The sequence below is a fragment of the Lagenorhynchus albirostris genome, chromosome 11, assembly GCF_949774975.1.
Source record: "Lagenorhynchus albirostris chromosome 11, mLagAlb1.1, whole genome shotgun sequence".
NCBI lineage: Eukaryota > Metazoa > Chordata > Mammalia > Artiodactyla > Delphinidae > Lagenorhynchus > Lagenorhynchus albirostris.
In genome coordinates, this window is record NC_083105.1 from 18136762 (window position 1) to 18154040 (window position 17279).

The following is a 17279-nucleotide window of genomic DNA, read 5'->3' on the forward strand; positions in this document are numbered from 1 at the left end:
AGAAGAAATTTTTTAAAAGGTAGAAGGACCAGAAAGGAAGAAAACTGCCACCATTTCAGATGATGCGATTACATAAAAAACTCAGAAGGACATCTAGATACATTATTAGAACTAATAAAAATTTAGCATGGTTGCTGGATCCAAAATCAACACATAGCAGCAATATATCTATAATCAGCAACATCCACTTAGAATAGAAAGTGTAATTTTAAGAAATTTACCACAGCATTAAAAAATATATAAAACTCCCAGAAAGAAAACTAATATAAGACATGAAGGCCTTTATGGAGAAAAATTGTTAAAGTTTATTGACAGATATTAAAAGAAAACCAAATGGATAAATACACAATGTTTTTGGATGGGAAGACTCATTATTGAAAAGATATCAATTTTCTCCAAGCTAATCAATAAATTCAATACAATCACAAAAGATAATACACAAACTGGGAGAAAATACATACAACATGTTTAACTGACAAAGGACTGGCATCCAGAATATATAAAGAAATCATATGAATCAATGAAAAAAAAGACACACACCCAATAGAAAAATGGGCAAAAAAGACATGAATAGGTATTTCACAGAAGAGGAAACACATTCATGTACGAAAAAACACTCAGTTTCATTAGTAATCAGGGAAAAGCAAATTAAACCCACAGTAAGATACTATACAATTGCCATCCAATTGGCAAATATAAAAGATAGTCAAGATTAAGAGTTTGCTAAGATATAAGTGTTTGCAATGACACTCAACCACTGGCAGTGGGAGCTTAACTGGTACAAATGCTGTAGAAAACAGTTCAGTATGACTAAGTAAAACCTGCTTCTTAGAGCATCAGTTCTCAAATTTTTGGTCCAGAACCTCTTTACATCCTTAAAAATTATTGAGGACCTCAAAGAGCTGTTGTTCATGTGGGTTATAGTTATCAAAATTTACCATATTAGAAATTAAAACAGGCATTTTCAAAACAAAAATATATAGGTACACACTTGATAAGCTGTCAGAGTGATGATGTCATCATATATCTGGAAAACATTTAAAAGTGAAAAATGAGAGTGAAGAGGACAAATAACGTCTTAGTATTCTTATGAAAATGCTTTTGCCCTCACAGACTCTCAGGGACCTCAAGAGTCCCTCGACCATACTTTGAAAACAACTGCCCTAGAGAACTCTTGCACGTGTGCACCAGGAGACATGTACAAGAATTCACTCATTCCTCAAATATTTATTAAGCATCTACCATGTACCAGCATTGTTCTAGACATTGTGAATGTGTTAAACAGACAAAATCACACAAAAAAGACAAAATCCCTGCCCACACGGAGCTTACATTGTAACTGGCAGAATGCTCACTAGCAGCATCATTCAGAATAGCCAAAAACTGAAAACAATCCACATCTCCATGGACAGAGGAATAGATAAATTGTGGTATAGTCATATAATGGAATACTATACAGTAGTGAAAAACAGATGAAACACACTTACATGCATAAACATGGATAAGAAGCTCAAAAACAGTGTCAGAAAAAAGTCACAGAAGAATACATACAGCATGATACCATTTACATAAAAGTTCAAAAACAGGTAAATCTAAATAATATATTATTAGGGATACATAATATAGATGGCAGGGCCATAAATAAAAACATGGGAATTTTACCCAAAAATCCAGAATAATGTTTACCTCATGTGGTATGTGGGGAGGGAAGACAGAGTGGGGTAATTCTACACATCTGAGGGTATTCTAGTTCTTAAGCTGAAGACTGAGCACATGTGGGATCATTTTATTTATTCTCAACAAACATCGTAAAAGAAAAAGGATATAAGGTTACGGGATATAACTTCATCAACAAAGAGAGGGAACATCCGATTATTTCAGCCACTGTTCTGCATTGCATATCAGGCAATTATTGTAACTGGTGGGGAAGAAGTACATAGTAATATGAAAAAAGGAATGAATATGGGCTGTTCTTCACAGACGTTAACTAGGTTCCCAGAGAGCTAGGATCTAACGAGATGGCAGTATTATAGCACTGCTCTGCCAAGTTGGTTCAGCCACTGGCATGATTCTGGTTAGTTGGTTATGTTGTTCATTGGGTATATAATTATTTGTATAAAGCGGAGAATGAAATGATAGGTGATACAAATCACAAAATAAACTGAGACACTGCCTCTTTACTGAATTCTGTTGACTTTCAAAAGTACAAATTCCCTTTGGCACATTCTCCTAATAGTGCATCTACGTGTTAAGCAATCCAAAAATACAGAAAGTGCTTGGTGGCTACTGACTGTTTCTCCACATTGGTCAATAACATGTGCCCAGGTTGGTCACAAGTGTCATAACAATTTTGCAATCATATCTTTGCCAGGGTCTTCACCAGCAGTGCCATTTTGCAAATTAAACAAGGCACAGTTAAGGTACATTTTCACCTGATTCAGGGGATTAGCTATACATTTTGGTATACAATTTAGAAATTTGAAAAAAAAGATCTTGAAACATTGGATCCATCCCTCGTACCCAACAAGGCAGGCTAAAGTTATTATCTTGGGTTAGGGAGGTGGTGCAAGAGGCAGACTAGGCCCGGCAGCAAATGGCTGGCAATACATTCTCAGGAAATGGAGAGCAGACAGTGTATCCTTCAGGTCCAATCTCTTCAACTAGGTTCCAAACATTCAGAAAATTCCAGACATCGTTGTACTATTTTAAAAATCCTAGGCTGCGTGTTACAAAAGACCCAAAATCTTACCCATATGTAAGCTGGAATGGACAATGCCACCAGGAGGTGCTAAACTGCAACTGGCAGCAGGATGATTTCGAATCAAGCAGTTGGCTGGACCTCCAGAGCCCTGCCCCCTCTCTTACATGCTACGCTGCCTTAAGTGGCACACCCACAACTTTGTTAAATCGGATGTAATTATTATACCTGTAGCTTTGTCCTCCTTCTCCAATAAGAAACAGAGAAATAGGGAGGGAGCTTTTCTCAAGCTTGTAGGGAACTTCCAGTCTATCTTTTCAGAGGAGGAATGGATAATCCTCTTGGTCAGAGGTGGACATTTCTTGGACCATGACTTACTAGCGGACAAAGTTACTCTATGCTCAAAAACAAACACTAGATGCTACCTTATATAGTTATAGAAATAGAAGATATAGAGATCTATTTTGAATAAGGAGGCTGGTATAGCTTTTTCCTTCATCATTCGGTTTATAGAATTGTTTCTCCCCAGAATGTTGTAGTTCATGTTTTTCCAGGCATGATTTTTAAAAAGTCTTTTTCTGAGTTACAGAAATATATAAGTATAAGGACTCCCAACTGTAACTGGGAAACTTGGAAAGAAGGTGTGCCAATGTCATCTTGTTTTCCAGTAGTGTAAGAATCCTTTGTCCTGTAAGCTTAGAGGTGACAACAGTGACCTGACAGACTCCAGTGAGGTTCTAATGCTGGTGCTCTGTGTCCTCCAGCAGCTCCCTGTGCTTACATATTAAATATGTAGGTAGCTTCTTCTAAAATTAGACAATTGTCCATGGCTTTCCTATATGGAAATCAGAGAGACTGACTTTGGAAATATTTTTAGCTCATTTTCCTGATCATCCAATGTTAAAAATCATTATCCAGCAATGCCCACCAGTCTCACTAAATTCTCAGATCTTTTTAGATCAAAGAATTCCTCTTGAGATCTATACACACCCATATTAAATCCCTTTTAGCCTAATAAATATGTGACATATCTCTTACTTATCCCAGAACTTCTCTTAGGAACCTAAGTAACAGCAGGGTAGGGTAAGACAAAGGTGGAGCTTGTATTTCCTCCAGAGGCTTATTAAATCTGCTAAAATCTCTTTCCCTTTCAAAGCCTCCCTCTCACTTTGACCCAATTTGAGAAGGGGAGTGAGAGTATGGAGAGAGATGTAAAGGTGCAATTTTATTTAGTCATTTGTTAAAATATTTAAGTAGCAGCTAAATGGCTGATATGGAAGAGAGATAAAGACCCAGTCTCTGACCATCTGGCAGAGGGAGAGGAATAACAACACTAACGAGTAAGGGCGCAAGAGCTTTTAGGCTGCTATGACAGAAGATTGAACAAAGGACAGTGGGGGCATAAGAAAAATGGGTCAAATCTACCTAGAAATGAAGTATGTCAGGAAAGGCTTCAGCAGGTTGGAGACCTTTACCTAAATCTTGAAAATATGAATGGAGACAGGTGGGAGTGGAAAAGGGGACTGCAGACGAAAGGAGGTGCATAAAAAGACAGAGAGCACAGTCTGACAGAAACTAAAAAAACGTGAAAGTGTCAAGGGAGTGGTTTAAGTTTCAAATGACAAGATTAAGTACAATGAAAGAATTCAATGGATTTGGGAAATGAGACGTTATCCCTGACCTCTGCTAGAGCCATTTTGATGGAGTAGCAGGACAGAAGACTGGCTGCTATGAATTAAAATGAAAAGCATAAAGAAAAAAAAAATTAAGAGTAAAGAAGACCAAAAAAAGGTGACAACAACTTTAGTCTGTTTCTTGGAGCCATCTGCCTTTTTACTTTCAAGCATACTAGTTTAGTTACAATGAAGGTTAGATAGGCTCTACATTTCTATCAGAAAATGACTCCCAAACACAATCCACTAAATAAACAAGTTTTTAGACAAAGTTCATTCTTTATGAGCCTACCTGTATCATTTTAAGTGAATGATACAACATCAGCATTTCTACAGATTTACTCTGCCACCACTGATTTTTCTACCATGTAGTTCAAAATAAATAACACCTGTAATTGCTTATAGTAGAAAAGGTGCTTTATTTTACATGTCATTGGTACACAATATATAAAACTGCCTAAAATTAGTCTTGGAAAACATAACTGTCAGTTATACCTTAAATGGTCAAGGACCAAGTCTATTTTGTAACCTATTTCATTTATGATCAGATGACTACAGTAATTTTAAATACTAATAATCTCTTCATATCCAATGTTACAAGTTATTTTTATGCTACAAGTGCTGCAATTTTTAAAAATAAAAATATCTCCAGTTATAGTAGACCATATATCTAACTGGAACAAATCTTTGCTAGTCTACAACTCTTTGAAATAATGGATCAACAGTTTCACCTTCTTACAGATGATTATATGTATGCAGTTGGGTTATAGGGCAGGGGGCCCTCATACATGCAATTGGATTATTTGTTTTTTTTTTTAATGCAGATAAAAGTGAGTTTATAATACCCTATTTCTAGTTAAGTTGCCAAACAGTTTACTAAACTAAAATGAAGCCAATACAATATTTTAGAAAACATAATTCTAAGAGCATGCAACAGCAAAATCTTTTTACTACCTATGTGAACCAAATCTGCAGAGTCCAGGAAGAGGACTATGGCACAAAGGCTTGTACATCTGAATTGCTTATCCAGCTGGGAGGAGTAAAGAAAGTAATTTAACTCAGGGTAAATCCTTTTATGAAAGATACCTGCATGTTATAACCCACTGCTACACAAAGGGATCTTCACGTAGAAAATGTGCAAATCATAAGAAGCTAAATGCACTTCTCTTGTTATTTATCCCAATCCATTCTATTCATAAACACATAGCTCAATGATCTCTTATTAACTATTAATGTGAAAGCCACAGATATTTCCTAATGGCGTCTTTCAGTCACCAATCATTTATCAGCGATAAATGTGATTACTACTTAATGTACAAATGTGAAAAATGGTAAGAAACTGGGCTGATTCTCAAAGTAAAAACATGTTATTTTAACAAATCCCTTGGTATAGAAAGACTGCCTTTCTCTCTAGAAAATAAGACATATTTTAGAACCACAGGTTCATATTCACCTCCTAGTCTAGAAAAGAAGAGATATTTAAACAAAGTAAACTAAACAAAATACTAAGTAGGTATAAATGTACACACTCAAACAAATATTCTATTCTTTGCTTAAAGTCAACTTATTCCTTGTCGTTAAGAGAAGTGCTTCAAGATGCAAATTGTTAATTAATGCAGAGAATAAAGGGTTAAAAGCCAGACCTTTTCCTAATAAAGCAAACAGATCATTAAAATGATTGGGCTTGAAACACATACTTACTATAACTTTCCATAGTTATTCTTTTTATAACTAAACGCACACATATACACAACAAACCCTAGCATTTAATATGTGCAAAATTGCTTACCATTTATTTTAACTTTGGTTAAGTACTTCTTTAGCCTATATCAGACATATTATGGAAGCTACACAAATGATTACAAACATAATAATGAGGTAAGTTAAAATTCTACTAGTGCAAAAAGCAAGCATATGCCAAAAGCAAAGCATATGAGTTAAACAAATGCAGAATGAAGCTCTCACCAAGGGAGGTGCTGGGATAACAAACCAGAGAAGCTCCTTGTAAACACTGTTTGTAAAGTACACATTTAAAGATTAAGGATTCATATAGCCACAAAAAAGGTATTCTAACAACACCACAGTAGTGCATTTATTTTACCTTTAGAGTTTGGAAATCACTCATTACGTGTCTAACAGTTTGCATATTTTCTTCAAGAGAAAATTAGTGAGACACATTAATTACAAATACTGTAGTATAAAAATCCCAGTTCTTTACAAAAATTATATATTAAAATATTCTATACACTTTTAAATTAGTAACTGGAACATACATATATATCAATTCTGCACAATTAAATCCATCTTTGCTTGGAGTATTATACATGAAGTTTGAGGACATAGCTACTCAGTCAACCTAAACTGGCATAAGATTACATGGTATAAAATGACAGACCTGTGCCCCTGCAGTTACTGCAGCTCTTAGTCTGAAATATCTTTTCTGCAATTATTGCTCTGTATATTCATTCCAGATTCGAATAGGCAGTGGAACCATGAAACGTCTAAAAGGTTTAAAACAAGTTACCTGTAGCAGAGTATCCATAATGCCTATATGCATCTTTAAGGTTGTAATGGAACCTGAGTAAGCTGTCTAATGCTTATATTTCAGTTGTAAAAAAGTTTATACAATTTCAAGGTAAAAACAATGCAAAAATAAAACATTTAGAGCATTTACAAAAATCTTACAAATGTTTAAAACACTATTTCAAAACTCATGTCCAGTTAAGGTGCTTCTTTCTTTCTTCAATAAGAAGGACATACTTTAACTTCGAATTTTAAACTATGAACATTTTAATTTCAGCAAAAGTAAAATTAGACCCATTGAGACAGATGTTAAAATGTTTAGGGATATACTTTACTACTGATGAACATACAGAATTTTACTGCTGAAAGGGACCTTAAAGGTAAACTCTTTTAACTCCCTCATCTATTAATCAGGAAATTGAGGGCCAGATAAGTTAAGTGCTTTGGCCAAAAATATATTCCAATATATCAACCTGGTATGAATCAAGAAAATCCATTATCCTTTTTGTATGTTGCCATGATTCTTGGAAAATGATGAAAATTCAAAAGCAGATTTCTGAACTTGCCTTTCTTTTTTTAATTTCTTAAGCTCTGTGCTAACTGTAGATAAAGAAATGAATCAAATGGCTACTAAAATCAGTATTACAAATATTATCCAGTAGAAGATAGCTGTTAGAGGACCACTGCTCATATAGAATAAAGTTAGAGGGAATACTCAAAGACAGGGCCTTTACAATGTAGAGAACATTTACTATATAAGACAGCACAGTGTACAACAGCCAGTTACTAGAATCATCTCAATAACTCTAGGATGACTGAGTTACATGGCCTTTATAAAAGATATTGGAGTAATAAAGCCTTCTAGCTTTTATCTTAATTTTACTATTTTCCTTTATAAAAGAGCTATAACTTTAAGGAAGAATTCATATACTAGTTTTCAGAGAGGCTTTGCTTCTTTTCTACTTTTATTTGGATCTAGAATTGAGCAAATACATTTTAAGAACAACTTACAAACTCAAATTCATAACTGCTAGAAATACAGTCAGAGAATACTCTTTTAAATGACAAATCTTCAAAACCAGTTACTAATAAATAATCATCACAATACCTTCAGTTTAAAAAAAATCAATTTAAAGGTGCTTTTTTATTGTTACCTTGAAGCCATCGAACTTGTGTAGCTGGTCCATATCCCTTTTCATTCTTTGCCGATATTCTGAACACAATGGCAGGCCTGGATGTATAATCAATATGTGCATTTGCAAGTTGCCCAGCAGTTACTATACATGATGTCTTTAGACCACAATAAATCCTCATAAACACAAGCTGACTTGGATTATCTTGTATTTGTGCTGTGCGGATAGCCAAGTAGGCTGAATATTCCAAAATATTTCCAGAAGGTGAAGTTGGAGGTTCCCAGGAAAGATGGATACCCTCAACATTCTTGAAGAGTGGGGGAAAAACAAAAACAAAAACAGGTAAAAGTTCTGAAGTTTTCTCTAATATCACTTATTATGTTGAGTCTATCTTTAGAACACAAGACGTTTTTCACTAAAGTAACTGCATTAGATGTTAGAACTTTTATTGTTGATTTTTAAAAACCAAACTTAATTCGATCTATAGTGTTTAATTCATGTCCTTTTAAAAAACATAACTAGGCTTAAAAGTCTGCCTGTACTACCCCAAGAAAGGGATTTTTCTTATCTGAAAGCAGACCTTATCTTCTCTAAATAGGGATAGGACCTTAGGATAAAATATAATCCAATTAAATGTGTTCTATTAAAATTCTCCAGCACAAAACTTTTTGGTTCCATAATAACAAGAACAAAGCTAATATTAAGAAGCATACACAGATTTCCCTGACCTTCTAAAATTTGGATGCTGTAATTCTGCTTGAAATTTTGGTCCTTAAAAATATCATGAATGATTAGAGAAAAATATTTAAAAAATTTTTAATCTACCCCTTTTAGATACCTCTCATTTCATCAGACACTAACAAGAATCTCTAAACTGATAGTTTTACTTCATGTACAAAGTCTCAGTAATTTAAATCATTAAGTCTTGACCTGATGTCTCACCTTTGAAATTCTGACTGCAGAAGGAGCTCCAGGAAAACCGGGAATACAAGTTTTAAATTCACTGATTTTGCTGAAAGGGCCTATTCCACAACCATTGATGGCAGCAACCCTGAATCTGTATCCTGTGCCTGGAACAAGATCTTGTTTCTTAAGTAAACTGTAGTCAGGTACATCTGCATTTCCTATCTAAAATATAATATATGCAAAAGTCAAAGAAAAGATGCAATTAATTATTTTTTCATTAAATAACAAAACTTTTAAAGAATGAATTGTTTTAGGGTTGTAGTTCACATTATTTATTTTCCTCTTTCATACATGGAATGAACCCCCCCTCCCCCAAAACAAAAGTAACTTAAGCCCATAAATTGGTGATTCTCATCCAGAGGAAAAGTGCCTTTCCAGTTGAGAATCACTGGCTATAAAAAGAAATATAAGGGTATTCTGCACATGAAGAGTATGGAGATAGAAAAAAACTGACCACTATAAACAAGGTAACAACTATCTCCATGTAAACTTAACGTGGAGTAGAAACCTCAGAAAATTTACTGTCAAACAGTCTAGCCAGGAACAATACCCTTTGGACACAGGCAAGCAAACTTGATAGAAAAGGAATGACTAGCACGTAGTACAGAGCATTTTAATAATTAATATTCAGCAGATGCTGAAAAAATGTTAAATTAAATAATTGGACTGCATGCTCTGCATAAGAAGATCATAACATCTACAACTTTCAAACAATTTTTACATATTCTCCCTAACTCTCACTACACCACTGTGAGACAGGTAGTGCCAATGTACCATCCCATTTTTTTAAGGAAGTTAGGTCATCTCCATTTCACAGATGAGGAAACTGAGTCTCAGCAAGGTTAAACAAGTGACTTGTCCAACGTCACACTGTCAAGTACTGGAACTAATGATTCAAATTCAAGTTTACTGGCTCTAAATTTTATGTTCTTTTCTTTCTTTTGGGAAAAACATAGCTACTAGGCCCTTAGATAAGGATATTTCCATGTATATGAAATCAAACTACAGCCAGAAATTTTGTTAGGCATAATACCAACAAATTATTAACTAGGATATCTACTTTTGTCAAGAATTGGAAGAATTCAATATGTAAAAGTGAGACACCAGAAGTAATATTAGAGAAACTAAAATATAATGATAAATAATATATTCCCCATTAGTAAGATCTTTGGGAGATTCAAACTGAGTATGTATTTCTTTGGCAATTCCCTCTCTGAAATTCCCCATTCCAGAAAAATATTAGTTCAATATGCTTTGGAGCTGTTATCTATTTCATAATTCTTAGAGGGTTAATGTCTCATCTATATATATGAGGTCCTCTTTAAGGGACTTTAGAATTAAGGGAAAATTAGATTGTATTCAATAGCATAGGGGTTTTTAAACTTTTTAAACTGTGAAATTAGGAATAACAAAAGTTCTAAGTAAAAAAATGTTCTTTAAACATTCTTTAAACACACCAGGTAACAAAATTAGAGATATTTCAAAAAATCTTTATCTGTACTGGCCAGACCATATCACTTATGACTCAAAATTCAGCCCAGTGATTGTATGAGATTTTTTAAAATAACCTGCTTGTGATATATTCTATAAAAAGAGTCTTAAAAAAGAATACAAGATAACTATATATAGAACTCGCAATTATAGATTGTAAACAGATCCCAATTTCACTCATTCGAATGTCCTGAATCAGGATTACTTTTTAAAATCTCATTCTTGAGGCTTATAACTAACAGTGTAGAAAGTATGTCAATAGCTACCTTTGAGATGCTTTGCTTCCCTTTTGGCAGCAAATAAAACTGGCTCACCAAAGCTGTATTATTTTTAAAAATTCCTACATCACACCACTGTCGTTCTCCTGCTTTCATTGTGGCCACTGGATTTGAAGGAGTCTCTTTCTAATTTCAGAGAAAGAAACATTTATGAAGACTCTTACTGAACATACAAGAAATTTCAAGATTTAATAATCCATGCAGTGATCTACAAGTAGGTATATGGGTAAACACCACAATTAATAGCTCATAAGTAAATAAACTCTTAACAGATTAGGTCAACTGACAGTGAAACAGGGTTGCCAATTCAAACATAGGGAGTGACAGGCATTCTCCAAGTCAGTAGCTCTGTGCTATCAACCTAGCTGGAGTTAGCATGCTTTCCAATCAGTGATACGTTAAAATGCCAGCTGTTTTATAGAACATTGTCATTTCAGAGACTCTCTCAGAAAATGTAATAATCCCTTTAATGTGACACTACAACTTGCTCCAAAAGGAGCAAATAAGGAAAAATTCATTCCAAGCTGGCTTATTTCTAGATTCAAAAACAACTAGCAGAAATTCAGTGATCTTTGCACTTGAAATACCTGTGATTCTCCAAACCTAAAAGGAGAAAAAATGTTCAAAACTAAAATGCAATTTGAATATAATTTATTATATACTAAAGAGGAACAGATTAAACAGTTTTACATTTTTACCTTGCTTTAAGACTAATAAACTTCCTCTACCTTAAGCTACTTTTAGTGATAAGTGAATTATACTTAACCCTGGAACTAACCTTTTTAAGCCATCTTCTTTATAAATGAGACACTGTTTCCAGAAGCTCAAAACAAATGTGCACTTCAGTTATTTATTTCTGTCTTGAATATATAACAGCAGAGGTACATGCTTATAATTCACATTACTTGTTACTTAGGCTATCACACATGACAAAGCAAGCTAACTAGAAGAGTCTTTAAGGTTTTTAGAAAAGGAATAGCTTTAAACTTGTTTTCATTTTAAAGTTGTAAAAACTCTCTTCAACAACTTTTATAAAACAACTGGCTCCAACTGAAATAACAGATACCACTCTGGCTGATGCATTGTAAAATAGATTTAAGAGATAAAAATTCATTTGAATAATTCTTCTCTGAGAAGAGTCTAAGAACACTGGGACTTAACATTCTGGAAAGGTGAAAGCTGATGAAGGTAAATACAGAATCAAAAGCCATAAGATCATGACTGAAAGAAAACTACAACTACAGACTAATCTTGAAGATTCTAAAAGGTAAATTTTAGGTCAAATAAAAACTCTTGCTCATAGCAATAAAGTTAAAATGACTGAGAATTTAAAAATAAATTTAAAGATATACACAAACACATGTATTCATCTAAGTGAAACAATCTTAGTATACTATTTGTGAGGCACATTCCTAGCATTTAAATTTGGTACCAGGCAGACTAATTCTGGCCTTCCACCAAAAAACCCAATGTCAGCGATTGTTGGGATACCCTACAGGTATGCCTGACTCGGTATTGCAATATTCTGTTGTTCTCCTATTAAGTAGTTAGCAATAAAGCCATTCAAGTTTTATGTTTTATGACATGTCCTTTTACTCTTTAAACCATTAATATAATTTCAATATATACACATATGTATGTATACACACACATTTCTGATTATTAAAGTAACATTTTATTACAGAAAAATCCTGAAAGCATAAAGAAGAAAATGAAAATTATCTCTGGCCCCACAACCTGAAGAAAGTCATCTAGCATCGTAGTGCAGATGTGTGAGGACTCACGTGAGAGTGTGAATGTACACACTGTGTGTGTTTTTAATAAAATTGGGAATGCAGTATATATATTTTGTCCACAGTTTTCCACTTAACATTATACTGTGAACAGTTTTCTCTTTAACCCTTCATTTTCCAATCTATGTCAAACAATTACTAGAGGATACCCGAGTCTTTTCCTGAATTTATGTTAAAGGTGCTCAGCATTTAAAGCATATTTAACCGTCTGTAAACATATATCATGTCCAGGTAATATACTTACAGAAAATGGCATCACTGCAGCATGTGCCTCTACACGGCTGATCTTAGTTGCAGGTAATGCACATGTTTCATCAACTAAAAATTAAACAATTCATCAGATAAGACTTACATAATCACTTATCAAACAGATATATTAAAATATAATTATAAATATACAAAAAATCACAATAATTGGAAATATGGACCCTTTAACTTGAACTAATTCACAAAGTTCATTTTTTAAGGATTTGATGACTAGTTGGAACTTCAGAGAATGTTCACCAAACATGAAACACAATTCCTATTGCAAAAGAATAAAATGAGAATTTACAAAATCAGAAATCAATCAAGCTGGGAGAATTGTTACTCCACAGCCTAGAACTAATCTTTTCTAAGGAAAAAAAATTTTGCAGAATAAGTTCATGGTAGGAAAGATACATTCTGATTGTATTACAGTGTGTGCTAATTTAACTATTTTATGTAAGGTACCTTATCCTTTTATATTTGATTCAATCCAAGATGAAATGCAATTCCCATCTAAAACAAATACGTTTGATGAATTTATATACAAAAATGGTTCAAAATACAGTATGTGAAACACATTTCAAACCTTCAGATTTGGTACTGAATGTTGTTAGTGAAGTTTCATCTTTAACAACTGCCCCATTTGTACTGGATGATTCAGTTTTAATGGTCTGCTGGGTTACCATAGTTTGTGCGTTGGAAACAGTACTGGATACAGAAGTTTCAGGGATTACTGTTCTTAAGTCCAGGCAACTACTTAGAACACCTATATTTACTGAAGTGTGAGGACCTAAAATTAAAGGGAAAGGATTAATTATTAACATAACACCTGCAAATAACTGCTGTATCTTGTAGTTCTTGTCACCCAATTCTTGGCATTTTCAATTTTAAAATCGTAAACGTGAGCACCACGAAAGTCAGTCATATGACTTAACCATTAGGCATAAAATATCTAGAAAAATAAAGTGCATTATATCCATAACAGATTTCCAACTTCTCAGCTCCTTCTTCCATTCTAAACACTGAATCACTGTTCTTGAACTCTACTCAGTCATAGATCAAATGGCCTTTCCTCCCATTTTAGGAAAAGAAAAAGAGGTGATCAGGCATGAATGCCACCAATTTTCTGCCTTCTCTTGTCCTAAACTAGAAATGTATTTATGATTGTGCCCAACCCCTCTGTCCTCTCTTCCATTTCAGATGATGACTTCTCTCCTAAGGAAGTTTAATCTATTCTCTTGTGCTCTTGGTCCCATTCCTTCTGCATACTTTGGGACCCTCTTTTATCAATAATTCCTTTCTTTTTGGTGTTTTCAAATTCTTCTTCAGTAGTTTTGGCCCTCAGTCTATAAACATTATAAACAAGTATTCTCCAGTTACCATCTTCCCTCGCTAATTTCCTTTAGAGCAGTCTCTACTTCCTTGACCTCCCCAAATTTGATCCAGCACACAACTCTAATGAAATGGCTCTGACAAATGTCAAGGGATACTTATTTCTAAGGGATAGTTATCTATTTTCATTTACTTGACTTCTCTGCAATGTAAACAATCCTCACCACATACTCTTTTTTGAAACTGTTTCTGTCTATGACTTGTATTCAATCATGCATACATCATAAATGCATAGTCATAAACAGTGATGCCCACTATACAGGTAAAAAACATGATACCAATCTTTTTTCCTAACCTTCTTGGAATGCCTTTTCAATCTCTTTAGCTGGCTTCTCTTCTTCAAATGACTCTTTAAATGCAGGTGTTTCTAAGCCTTTTCTTTTCTCCCCTTGCATATTTTCCTGTTGTTTTAGCTACCATTCACGAATTATACATCTCTCAAATACATGTCCCAGGTGCAGTGCCAGGTCCTGAGAATCCAGCAGTAAACAAGTCAGACAAGGTCCCTGCTCTTGTGGAGCTTACATGTTAGATACTCTTAATTTCTAAATTTATACTTCTAGCCAAGAACTGCCTCATAGACTCCAGACCTAAGTATCCAACTGCCTATTAGAAATCTTTACCAATATGTAACTCAAGTGCCTCAAAAACAGTAAGTTCAAGGTTGAACCTATCTTATCCCCAAATCTGTTCTTGCTCCTGTATTTCCTATCTTCATCAACAACTGAATGTCCAACCCAGAAAACTGGGAGCCATGTTCAACTCATTTTTATTTCTCATATCTAACCAGTTTCCAAATCTAATAGGTGCTACTTTCTAAAGGTCTCTGAACTGATGTATTCTCTCCTCTCCATCCCACCCACTGCTTTAGTCTCTATGCATCTCTTGGAGTCCTAAAAGAACCTCCTAACGAGTCTCCCAACCATTTCCTATTATAACTCTTCCTGAGGGTGAGGCTAGAATGTCCTTTCCAAAATAAAAAACAAAAACTAATCGCGGGGCTTCCCTGGTGGTGTAGTGGTTTAGAAACCGCATGCCAATGCAGGAGACACGGGTTCGAGCCCTGGTCTGGGAAGATTCCACATGCCGTGGAGCAACTAAGCCCATGCACCACAACTACTGAGCCTGTGCTCTAGAGCCCGTGAGCCACAACTACTGAGCCTGCATGTCACAACTACTGGAGCCTGCGCACCTACAGCCCATGCCCTGCAACAAGAGAAGCCACCACAATGAGAAGCCCGCGCACTGCAGTGAAGAGTAGCCCCTGCTCACTGCAACTAGAGAATGCCCACGTGCAGCAACGAAGACCCAACGCAGCCAAAAATAAATTAATTAAATAAATTAATTAAAAGAAACACAACTAATTGTGTCACTCTTTCACTTTTGAAACATACAAAAAAAGGAAAAAAGAAAGAAACATATCAGCTACTCCAACCTACAGAGAAAAAGTCCAATCTCCTCTTGTTAACCTGAAATTGGGTAACCATTCATTCACACATTTGAATATCTACTATGTGCCAGACACTGTCATTGTACAACCACTCTTGTTTCTCCATTTGACTAATATTAATTTTATCCAAATTGCCTTACAAGTAGGATTCAGAGTACATTAAGATTCTCAAATCTCATATTTGTTTTCAAGAGTATAAACTTCTTTATATGATAGACATAGAAAATCACTATAAAAAAAATTTAAACTGACGTCCAAGACCAAACTTTTATAATTTTGACCAAATGATTCCCTTATATCAGAAAATCAACAAAACAAAAGTGCTCTCCTCTTCCACAAATAATAAAATTAGAAAAACTATAGGAAATTATTTTCCTTGAATACTTTAAGGTCGTAATTTTTTCAAATTAAAAATAAAACCACATATTCCTACGTCAGGGATATATCAGAATGAGATTTATAAAGTAATTTTAGACAATGAAATCAGAGGCAACACTTAATATATCTCGAATGGTATCAGAATATTCAAATTAAATACTTTAAAATATAAGGATCACCAAATTACAAGCTGTACCATGAATTCAACAGGCTAATCAACAGTTTCATAAATGAACTACCTTTCTGGGGATAATTCAGTTACTTGGTAAACAAATATGTATTTATTTATTAAGTGATTACTATTTACCAGGCATGAATCTGGGTGCTGGAGAACTTTATGTGAACAAGATAGACAAAATCCTGGCCCCAAATAAATTACTGCAGATAGTTATAAGTGCTAGGACAACAGGGTAATGAAACAGTGATACTGAACACACTGGCCAATCTCAAATGGTACACAAGAGCTCGCCTCATTTAAATTCTATAGTTAATAACTAATCTTTACTATTCAGGTAAGTTCTTGCTTGGTATCTTGACATCATTCTAATTAGGGTTAATATGGCAGGTATATATTATATTTTGAAAATGGATCCAAACCATATAACATTTACTTTTTCAAAGACTCTAAAATTTTCTACCATTATTATAAAAAGCTTAAGCTTTATTTAGAATGCCATCTTTATACCTTCATTTTTCCTTAGCATATCCACCACACAACTGTTATGATTAGAAGCGTTAGTTGCCAAAGATGAATGTAAAGTGGCATTAGAATCAGTTGATGCTTTGAGTTCTGGTTTGTTTTTCAGTGAAGTTCCTTTCATAGCTGTATGTTCAGATTTTGCACTGTTCATTGTATCACTGATCTACAAGAAGTAAAATAATTTATTGTAGCAAGTAATGTTCAATTAAATAGAAATACATGTAAAAAACAAGCAAAATAATTTACAACTTAAATGTTTTGAAAATAAATTTTCCAAAATACAAAACAGTTTAAATAATATTCTTAATTTGTACAGGATTATACTTTAAATTTTATAATAGTTTAAGGAAACAATTTCTTTCCATTTAATATTCATTCTCAAAAGACCAGTTCTGAAGGGAAAAGGAACAATACATTTTCAGGGAAAAAAAAAAAAAAATCTACATTTTTACAAGTGGTAGTTAGTATTCAAGTAAATACATATGTAACATAGGTGACAACACCCAAGATGCTGAATTTAACATTCAAATTTTCTTAACAAGATCAGACATGTACACT

The 17279-nt window shown here is 34.1% G+C and overlaps 1 protein-coding gene across 5 annotated transcripts in view; it reads right to left on the bottom strand.

The window, feature by feature from the left end:
* Positions 1-281: 281 nt before the first annotated feature.
* The window catches only part of HCFC2 (host cell factor C2), a 46691-nt gene continuing 29693 nt past the window's right edge, over positions 282-17279 (bottom strand). For 3 of the 5 annotated variants that reach the window (XM_060164689.1, XM_060164687.1, XM_060164686.1), the window contains 6 exons: positions 16707-16884; positions 13388-13591; positions 12800-12873; positions 10751-10888; positions 8970-9155; positions 4771-8334 (listed from right to left, as the gene is read on the bottom strand). In XM_060164689.1, coding sequence (XP_060020672.1) covers positions 8020-8334; positions 8970-9155; positions 10751-10888; positions 12800-12873; positions 13388-13591; positions 16707-16884 — 1095 coding nt within the window. In that variant the 3' untranslated portion in view covers positions 4771-8019. Of the gene's footprint in view, positions 1028-4770; positions 8335-8969; positions 9156-10750; positions 10889-11540; positions 11623-12799; positions 12874-13387; positions 13592-16706; positions 16885-17279 lie in introns of those variants that run through there. The other 2 variants (XM_060164688.1, XR_009543262.1) reach the window with 2 other exon arrangements.